General features: G+C 43.7%; 1 protein-coding gene across 1 annotated transcript; it reads right to left on the reverse strand.

Annotated features, from left to right (window-relative positions):
• Positions 1-1,525: 1,525 nt before the first annotated feature.
• On the reverse strand, positions 1,526-3,672 carry LOC103695735 (lysM domain receptor-like kinase 4). The gene has a single exon (XM_008777129.2). The coding sequence runs from the start codon at positions 3,449-3,451 to the stop codon at positions 1,643-1,645; it is 1,809 nt and encodes a 602-aa protein (XP_008775351.2). The 5' UTR covers positions 3,452-3,672; the 3' UTR covers positions 1,526-1,642.
• Between the last annotated feature and the right edge of the window lie 6,681 nt (positions 3,673-10,353).

A 10,353-nucleotide genomic window follows, 5' to 3' on the forward strand; every position in this document is an offset into this window, starting at 1 on the left:
TGGAACGAAGAGCCAAAGAAGGGGCTTACCGGTGGTCGACGGAGGCGGCGGATCCCGGCCGCAAGTGGCTCAGTCCGGCGGTCAAGTGGCGGCGACGGCAGTGGGGCTTTCCGACAGCCAAAACAAATCTTGGAACAGGGGATGGCCCACGAAGGGGCTTCGGATGGTTGATCGGGCGGGAGGGCATGCCGGTCACCAAGGAGAGGAGGAGGAGGGAAGGAGGGAGGAGGAGGGAAGGAGCTCGGAGGTGGCCCTAGGGGAAGGTAAGATGGGGTTTTATCGTCCCATCGTAACGGCCCTCCGCCGCGATTCGAGCGAGATCCACGGCCGCGGTTGGCCGCGGATTTACCGGAGGGGGGTGCTGCGGGTATCCCGCGGCGCCCTTGCCCCATTTGTCCCCGGAGGAGCCGGAGAGGATCGCCATCGCGATCCTCTGTTCCGGCTCTTCCCCAAAAGAGGACGCGGCTGAAGTCGACTGGGGCTGCCGACTTCAGCCCGTATCTCACAGACATACTATGCTTTTGTATATATTTTAAGCACCTACCTAGTGGGTCAGATTTGTGATTGATTACCTTTGCGCAGAAGGATGATGCAAGACCAATTCAACAAGTCAAAAGATGCGCAGTTCATTTAGACCAACCATGGATCCACGGAGACCATGCGAGTTCTTAATGATATATATGTAACAACCCAGGACCTCACCCAAAATGGCTAGCCGGAAGGTATTATTTGGGTTCCTTGATCCTGTATAAGTACCCAAGATCTACCCAGCGAATAACCGATGTAGGACTAAACACACGCCCGCACAGGTCCTCACATACTCCCCCCGTTCAAGCCCTGACGTCCTCGTCAGGCTAAGGGTTCAAATCCATTCAAATTTAATCACAAACACCACGATCGGTCCGTGGTCAACCCCAATGGATCCGTGCTGCAGTGTCCCCTAGTCCACATAAGTTATGTGCCGGGTCCGCTCTGATACCATTTGTAACAACCCAGGACCTCACCCAAAATGGCTAGCCGGAAGGTATTATTTGGGTTCCTTGATCCTGTATAAGTACCCAAGATCTACCCAGCGAATAACCGATGTAGGACTAAACACACGCCCGCACGGGTCCTCACAATATACTTATAGGCAGTCTTTATACCACGAATTTTATTACCGTCAAGTGTTTGCTCTGACCTTTTAATCTTCAATCAGTAGCTTAGTTCTATGTTTTGGAGCAGTGCGTTTCGTGTATCAGCGGCCTCCTCATTTGCACTCTGTTCTAACTTTTAGAATCATTACAATCATATTTGTCCAAGCTGGTAATATTTTCAAAAACAGGAAAATTCTATTGCTAGATCATGAGTCATTTCTCTATAAAAAATTGTAGCAGTTGCGGCAATACGGAGATGCTTTCCTCCAGCTGAGGATTGCATATGAATCGGGATGATTCCTTTCTTCTCTCCTCCCCTGCTTCTTTTGTGATCACTTTTTTGTCAAGCAAGTTAGACTCACTTAATCAAAGCAATTAAGTTCTCCTAATCTTTTCTTGAAAGAAATACTAATACAGCAAGTTGCAAAGACAAAGCAGAATAAAATCTCCTACATTGTTGCATCAAAGATCTCATAGACTTAAATTGTTACAATAATTGCATGAAGCTATCGAACCATCCTTGCAAGGATCTTAAGGATGTCATTTGTTGATGGGCGAGGCAAGGGATCATCCTCTAGACAAGCCTTGGCTAAAATAGCCATGCACAAAGCTTCTCCGAGGGGGTAATCCTTAAGAGATGGATCCATGAAAGCTCTCAACTCCTCGAAACAGCCACTAGCTCCTCCTCCTCCGGTCAAAAATCCCAGCTTCTTCAACAAAGTCCCATCTCTAGCCTCTTTGGCAGACAGGAGCTCCAACAAAACAACCCCAAATGCGAACACATCCACTTTGTCTGAAACCGAACCATGACGAAGGTACTCGGGCGCAATCCACCCCTCGAAAGTCATCATAACATCAGTACCCCTCTCCTTATCAGAATCGATGACAGAACCCATTCCTAAGTTTGCAATTTTTGCTCTCCAATCTTCTGCGATCAAGATGCTTCTGCTGGTGATGTTCATGTGAATGTAAGATGGGGCCGTGCAGTGATGAATGTAGTGAAGCCCGATGGCCACATCGAAAGCAATCTGTGTCCTCCTACGCCATGGGAGAACGTTTGCTGGATTCCTCAAACAATCTCTCAGACATCCATTTGAAACAAACTCAAACACCAAATATGACGAAGAGAAGTCGCTCTCCCCATAGCAGACCCCCTCCAAGTTAACGATATTAATGTGATTGATCTTGGAGTATATACTGATGGTTCTTTGAGCATCGCCAAATCCCATTCTCTTTATGATAACATCTGCGACTCCAAGCCTTCCCTTGTAAACTGAAGAACCCAACTTGGTGTCTTCGCTGAAACCCATTGTAGCCCGCCTGAGCTCTTCGAAGCTGTAGCTGACGAGAGAGTACTTGGACATCTCCGCAACCAAATCAGGAGACAGGCATGATGCCGCGGAACTCCGCGTGGATAACGAGTCAAATTTATTCTCTCTCAGCTTAAACCTGGCCTTGTAATAGAAACCCACGCCAGCTAATGCAAGAAGCATGAAAAAAATCCCCACCCCGGAGCCAATCGCGTATAAATTCTTTTGATTTATGCTGCCTCCGGTCATTACAGTAGATGTGATTGGAACGAAGCCATGCTCCTCGTTGTCTGGATCTTTAATGCTGGAATTGATGGAAGGCATTGCTCGAAGAGGAACTAAAATGGTGGTACTTGGAAACACTATGGGATTCGGACCACCTAGATTATTTTCCACCCATATATCACTAGGAGAGATGCCAAATCTTTTGCCTACCACTACTGTGTCGTCTTCTTCAACAATGGGGTATGTTACAAGGTACATAATTCCATCTCTACTATTGTTGGAATCAGGACAAGCACAGGTTAGAGGCACGGTAACCTCTGCCCCTACCTCGAGATTATTAGCATTAGACGGATGCTCCTTAACGAGAGTGTGCAGTTTCACCAAGCCTCCGAAAACCTCGCAAGAAATTTTGGTGAATGTCGCATCTTCAGGGATCGAGTAGCTTACGTTGGATCGGAAGAAATTGCCGGAGCAGGAGCAATTGATGGGAACGAGAACCGCCCAGTCCTTCTCGAGGATCCGAGAGGGGCTCGTTAGGTTGTTTGCATGGAGCACCTCGTCTTGCTCCACACCAAACAACCTGGAAATCTTCGATACGGTCTCGAAGCCATGCCGCGCTCGGTAGACTATGAATGTTTGGCATGAAGTTGGAGAATCGTTGCAGATGTATCGAGAACCCCCTGAGAATTCACTGGATGCGCAGGAATTAGGATCATAGAATTGCTTCGGACATGTCGCATCAAAGAGAAGGAAGCTGGCAAGCAAATAAGCTAGAAGCATTGGAGTTCAAGGTCGGAGAACAGGAGAAGCTTTGTGGAAATCTCTAACCAGAATATGGCGCTCTCCCTTTTAGATCTCAAGCAAATGAAAGCTACACTATCGATCAGACCTGACATTGAAGTAAATTACAAAAGATCCGATGGTTAGTGAACGTTGCTATTTCTAAAGATGAAATCGGAACCGTTCGGCTAAAAGTTGGTGTCATTTTAGATAAATTTGGATAGATGAGCTCTAAATTCCTCTGGGATGATGGCAAGGAGGCGGGTGGTTCTATATACACCCCCCCTATTGCTAAGGACACCCCCCAAAAACCAAAAAAAAATACCCAAACTAACCTTTAGTGTAATTACCATATTGCCCTTGAAATTTTCTCATACACCCCCCCTTCCTCCTCCTCCGTTTCGTTTTGAAAAGAAAAAAAAAAAACACCCCTCAAACCCCCCTTAAACCCCTCGATCCATTTACATCGTTTAGGCGATCTTTGAAGGAGATTTAAGCCCCATTCGAAGCATGGACAAGCAACTAGTGATTTGGGACGAAGAATCGGCCGCAAAGGTACGTGTTCCACCTTGTTTCGAAATTTTTTTTTTTTCACGGTTTCTGCTCCGTTCGGCACTGGATCGCCGAACAAAAGGCTTCTGTTCGGCTGAACAGTGCCGAACAGAAGCCTTCTGTTCGGCAACCCTCAACCGAACAGATCTGTTCGGCTGCACCGTGCCGAACAGAAGGCTTCTGTCCGGCACTGTTCAGCCGAACAGAAGCCTTTTGTTCGGCGATCCAGTGCCGAACGGAGCACGAACCGTGAAAAAAAAAAATTTCGGGAGAAGCCGGCGAGGTGGTTCCGGGAGAAGCCGGCGAGGTGGTCGGAGATCGGGAGAATGCCGGCGACGAGAGGGAGAAGGGGGAACGGGGGGGTTTTGGGCGTTGGCGAGGTGTTTTGGGGGGGAAGAGCGGGGTGGGGGGGGGGGGTTTGGGGGGTGTAGAGAGCAATTTAGGTGAGGGGGTGGGGAGGGTGGGGGGTAATTTAGGAATTTTTAATTTTTTAGGGGTGTCCTTAGCAAATGGGGGGTGCAGAGAGTATTTAATTTTTTTTTAATTTTTGGGGGGTGTCCTGAGCAATAGGGGGGGTGTATATAGAACCACCCCAAGGAGGCGAAGGTGGCGGACAACGACGCTCATAGTGCTTTGACCGAGCCGGACAAATTAGCCGGCCGGAGCTATACGTACGTAAGAGGGAGAAGATGACATTGGATTGAAATATAAAAGAAGACGATGGGTTGGACAACCAAATGGGATGGAACGGTTTGTTCGGGATATAAAGCTTGCATCAGTTGGACTTTGGTGCAATTATATTCTATTCGCTGTTTTGTGGTGAGAATGCAGTGTGATGATTGAAACAAAATATTTTATGAAATGGGCTGTGGGGAAAGACATGGGCTCATGTGTACTCTTCTGTGTCTGCGACTGTCTTCTCCAATTGGAAGGCTCCATATAGGTGCAATTTTATATGTGGCTCTAAGCTTGCAAATCTGATGCGAAGGTGGAAGAGTGGATTGTTTATATATGGTTAGATCCTCTCCAGCTTTTGCCTAATAGATGAAGAGTCCAAATAATTTAGTTGGAAAAAGAAGAGTGTAGTTATGCACCCGCAGCCGTCCATACAACCTATCAACCATTGGTCCACCTGTATAGAGAGCAGGTGAATAATTGGATTCCAGTAATTACAAAAGCTAGAGGAGGACCTAAAACACCTCACATTCTCAATTTGCTTTCAGTTCTTTGAGCTAAATTGACTTTTTATTCCTATGCTGATCATGGGTAGAAAGTTTACATTTGAAAGGAAAGATATGGAAAGTTGTTAGGACCGACTAAAACCTGCATGTAATAGTAAAGGCTTAACCATGGTCTTTAAACCGACCATCCCAAGCGCCCCTCTGGCATTCGATTGCGACTTGGCCCACACCGGCCTCCGCCGTGGGCGAATTCTCCCCCCCCCCCCCCAGCTGGCTCTGATACTACTGTTAGGACCGTAAGCGCTGCCATCTCACTAAAACCCGCAGGTGATAGTAAAGGTTTAACCATGGTCTTTAAACCGACCATCCCAAGCGCTCCTCCGGCGTTCGATTGCAACTTGGCCCACACCGGCCTCCGCCGCGGGCGAGCCTTGCTGACTTGGCCCACACTGGCCTCCGCCAACAAAAGTTTTTGGAGCATAGATCCTTTATGGTATACGGTTGCATCGCAATGATATGCACCGCTCGATAGTCGCCATTAAAAGATGAATGACTATCAAACAAGATGATCTTACGTGTCATATACGATGTATTACTGTTGATAACCGTTCATCTCCTGATGGCGGCCATCGAGCACTACATAGCACTTTAGTGTGCGTGCATTGTAGAGAGTTTTGGGTTTCCTGGATCCGGTAGGATCATCAGAGAAGAAATCGCGGGAGGGGAAGAGAGGGAGAGGGCAAAGGGTTGCAGAGATCGACATTTATGTTGAACTTGTCTTAATCAAACCTCATTTTATCAGCATATATGCCTAATGATGTGAATTGTATTTCTAAAATCTGATCCTATGGTATTGGTGTTGAGCATTAAACTCCTGCAATCCCATTCACACGGCAGCATCTATCTAATTACTCCATTGTCATGATGTATGTTCCTATTATGTTAGCATAACATGTAAGTTTACATTTGTTTCGAGAAATAAATTAGCAGTAAGGGTTCGAATAAGTCTATTCCTATAGAACAAGTTATAAAATCAAGAATAAGATGAAATAACTATTCTAATTAACTTTTTATTCCCTTATAGTTGTTTCTGCTACAAACAAGAATTTTCAGCCAACCAAAAGTAGGAATAACTTTTCTAGGAGGAACTGCCATCTCCATTCCACATTTTCTTAATCTTGAAGCAAAGCTAACCCTAGTGATTGGTATTCAAGCACCTCAAATACTACCCACTGTCCTGCACTTCATCTATTCGAATGTTTCTTTATTGAATAATGGCAGTCGAAAAGTTGCTTTTGTGAAAAGAAAGTGAGAAGTCATTCGGTGAAATTATATGGTCGATCAATATTTTAAACTTTATTTGATGAATGTCAAGCCACAAAGAATAATTGATCATCGCTGCAAAATTTCATATATACAAGTAAGGCTGCAAATAGATCAAGTTGGCCCGTGATCCGACCCGACCTATTTTGAAGGACTCGTGGGGCTGGGCCGGATTCTAAAATTGGATCCGTTCTATTTTTCGGATCAGATTTGGGGTTTACAGAATTCAAATCCGACCCATTTGAAATTTGGATAATTTTGAATTTTCAATCCTACGAACCGATCCGATCCGAATCTATAAAATTATTTGAGCCCACGGGCCGCAGCCCATAGGCATGCAAACAAGTTATGAAGCCATAGATGGATTGACTCAATCTGGACCCGAACCGGATCCGAATTTTTTGGGTTGGGTCCGGGTTATATATGGATCCGACCTGATCCGAATGATTCGTTGGGTCAAAAATTATAGCGGTGGACCCAACCCGACCTAATCTTCTACTGGGTTGGGTATGAGTCCAAAATTAGAACCCGAATAAGGAACTGAATTGAGTTGGAGTTATTCATGATCCGATCCAACCCGACTTATTTGCGCCAGTTGTTCAGGGACATGGCAAGCTACCAATTAGTAGATAAAATCTAACTCTCAAGTTCTGCCAAGTAGACCCACGTACAAAAACTTCAATTTTTTTATGGTTCGACTGCCAAATAAGCGATAACCCTGTAGTTGCACCCCTTGTTCATTTGCAAGTGGTTCTAAGCTTCCAAACTTGGGTTCTCTTTTCGCAGGTGTTTGACATAGATAATTTTTCTATCATTTCTTTAAAACAATTAGTGGTGTTATCATTTCTACTCTTAAAAGAAAATCATATTTCAATGAGCATCACTTTTAGATCCTTTTTCTATACTGTTTAGCATTTAAAAAACAAGCTAACTATTTTGTAAGATGAGATAAATGACTTGCAACTGTTAGTTGCAAAGTCCAAGAGAGGCAAAATGGAAGTATAAAGGCGACAAAATATAAACACTTCCACATAAAGAATTAATTGTATGAAATAAAATGTGAACAATTTTATATTGAGCAATTCTCAATTTCCTTCTTTGTAGAATAGCAATATATAGATTTAGATTTTAGACTCCTTATAAAGCTGTAAAATTTAGCATGCTATGTTTGCATTAATTACAACAATGAATAAGTAAATAGATAAATTATATTAATAGCAAAACAAATTGTATAAGATTCAAACACTCGAATCAAAATGAAATTTTTAAAAAATAAAAAAAAATAAAACTTCATGATTGTTATGGAAAGTCTTCTTCTCGGAACTATAGGGGTTACGAAAACTCAAAATGTCCAAAACCCCTTTTCTTTTCATCTGCTAAGGGCTGTAATACATACTGGTCCCTTTATTAGTAATTTAATATTCTAGTTATAGTGGTCAATTAATATAATATTGTAGGTCATGGTCATGGATTCAAATCCTTTTTATGCTATTTTTTCTTTAATCCAGCAATTCTTCATCTTAAGTCCTTTCTTTTTTCCTTTTATTAACTTGTTATCTTGCATCATTCTTGACTATTTTATGCCTTTATGTATGTGCATCAAGCTGCATGCGAGAGTAATGGTAACTGGTAAGACCTGATATACGCTATTAACCCGTTCGCTCCCTATTTAAGTTTTTCAGATATAGTAGTTAGTTTAACATCCTCGGTAGATTTGTGTGTGATTAACCAAATTTTCCCCATATCCCCCTACCCGAGGTGTTGCAAACTCATAACCCTTTCATATTCTCTCTCTCTCTCTCTCTCTCTCTCTCTCTCTTGTAGAACATAGAGATTAGAGCACAACCTTTAGTATTTGTGCTTTACATTTGAAAAAAAGAAGCAGGTATAGGATTACCATTATCCTTTGGAAGATACTAAATATAACAATCCTTCCATTTGGCGTCAAAATTGCTTATGAGTGTATTGTGAATCTCATGTCATAAAACAACCTTATATCCATGACAAAAAGGAAGTACGCCTCATGTACTTGCTTATGAATAAACAACTACTAACTTGCTTTACCGTACTGTAACAAAAGCAAGATTAGAAAATGAACAGGTGCAGAGGAGAAGAAAAACCCAAAAGTACGATAGGAAGTTTGGAGGAGGGTCTCCAAGTGGATCATTGCAGTGTAACCTATCTGAATTTGTGTTGGGCCCATCCTTGGGCCCAACGAACTGAAGTCGGCAATGGGTGCCGACTTCAGTTTGTTCATCATGGTCATCCCCATGATCACCACGCCAGCCGAACGGCCAGCGAAACCCCCGCACCCCTCTCCCCTCTCTCTCTCTCTCTTCGTTAAAAGAGAGTTTAGGAACTGTCAGTGGAGCCCCCATCCCTCTAAAAATTTAATCTTTTCTTTTTTTTCTTTCTTTTCTTTTTCCCTCTTTTGAGAAGGATCGCCGGAGCCACCGTCGCCGCCGGAGCCACCGTCGCCGCCGGGAATCCACTCGTCGACGACCGAAGGTAAGAAAGACAACTTATTTACTATCTTTTTATGAATTTAAAGGGAAAGGGATGAGGGTATGTTGATCGGTTTACTTCCCCTGTTTCGGAGAAGTTTGTGTGAGATTCCGCCGGCCGACGGTGGCCGGCCGGGGTCAATCCGGGCCGAAACGAGTTCGACCGGAGGTGGACGAATAGGGGGGCCGGACTTTCCAGCCCCGGCCTCTCTCTTCCCTCCCTTTCTTCCTCTCCTTCTTCTTTCTTCTTCTCTTCCGCGCTGCTCGTGACAGTGGCATGGCCGACGACGGCTAGCCGAGCGCCGCCGCCGAAGGCCGACCGGAACCACCAGCCACCCTCCCTTCTTCTTCTCCTTCTTCTTCTTCTTCTTCTTCTTCTTCTTCTTTTTATTCTTCTTCTTCTTCTTTCTTCTTCCTGGGCGTTTTTTTTTCTTGTTTTGTTTTTCGTTCCCTAATTGTGGATCAGACCATGAACCGGTTCAGGCTATGAACCGGTTCCACCTATTCCCTGAATTGGGTTGATCTGAGTTGAGTGAATGGGTTTTGTTATGGTCTGATTGAACTAGTAGTTAGTAGGATGGATTGAGTTTGAGTTGCAATCTGAATAATCAGCTTCGGATTGGAATTGGATTTTGGGTCTGAATCTGAGTCAGAAATTTGGGTTGGTATGATTTGAGTGTAATCTGGTTTGTTAAAATTTGATCTAATCTGGTCTGATCAGATCTGGTTTGGGTTGGGCTGGAGATCTGTTTTTGGGCTGAGTTGGATCTGATTGGATCTGCGGGCTGGTTTGGTTTGGGCCTGAGATCTGATCTGAACCTGTAATCTGGTTTGGTTCAATTGGGCCTAGTATGTTTTGGGCCACAATTGGTTTTGGGTTTAAAGAATTCTGATTTTGGAGTTTTGGTTTACTTGTTCTTAGGGTCTATGTTTAATCTTGGGGGCCCATTCTTGGAACTATGAACTTAGGAGTTTAAGGGGTTGGAAATAGTTTAAATTATGTTTCTTAATTAATTAAATAATTAATGTTTATGTTTAATCAGGGGTTCGTGATATTTGTAGTAGGAAATTTTTTTAAGCTAGTCCAGGTAGGTGACCTATGGCTTTAAAGTAGAATTTTAACATGTATCTTGCATATGTTGATGTTATGATTTATTATTGGCATTATGTGTTAGAATTAGAATTAAATATTTAATTTCATAAACTATTATGTGCTTTACTATTGGGAGTATGATCATGACTTTGATTTGGAAATTTACCATGTGGAAAGTTGATTTATTGATTTTTTAAAAAACCGCGTGACTATAGTCTAGGCCCCACCAATGGGATGATACATTGGCCC

The sequence above is a fragment of the Phoenix dactylifera genome, chromosome 2 (genome assembly GCF_009389715.1).
Source record: "Phoenix dactylifera cultivar Barhee BC4 chromosome 2, palm_55x_up_171113_PBpolish2nd_filt_p, whole genome shotgun sequence".
In the NCBI taxonomy this organism is placed as follows: domain Eukaryota; kingdom Viridiplantae; phylum Streptophyta; class Magnoliopsida; order Arecales; family Arecaceae; genus Phoenix; species Phoenix dactylifera.

Bases quoted from the DNA above. Each gene is read 5' to 3' on its own strand.
- LOC103695735 (XM_008777129.2), bottom strand. From the start codon at position 3,451: ATGCTTCTAGCTTATTTGCTTGCCAGCTTCCTTCTCTTTGATGCGACA.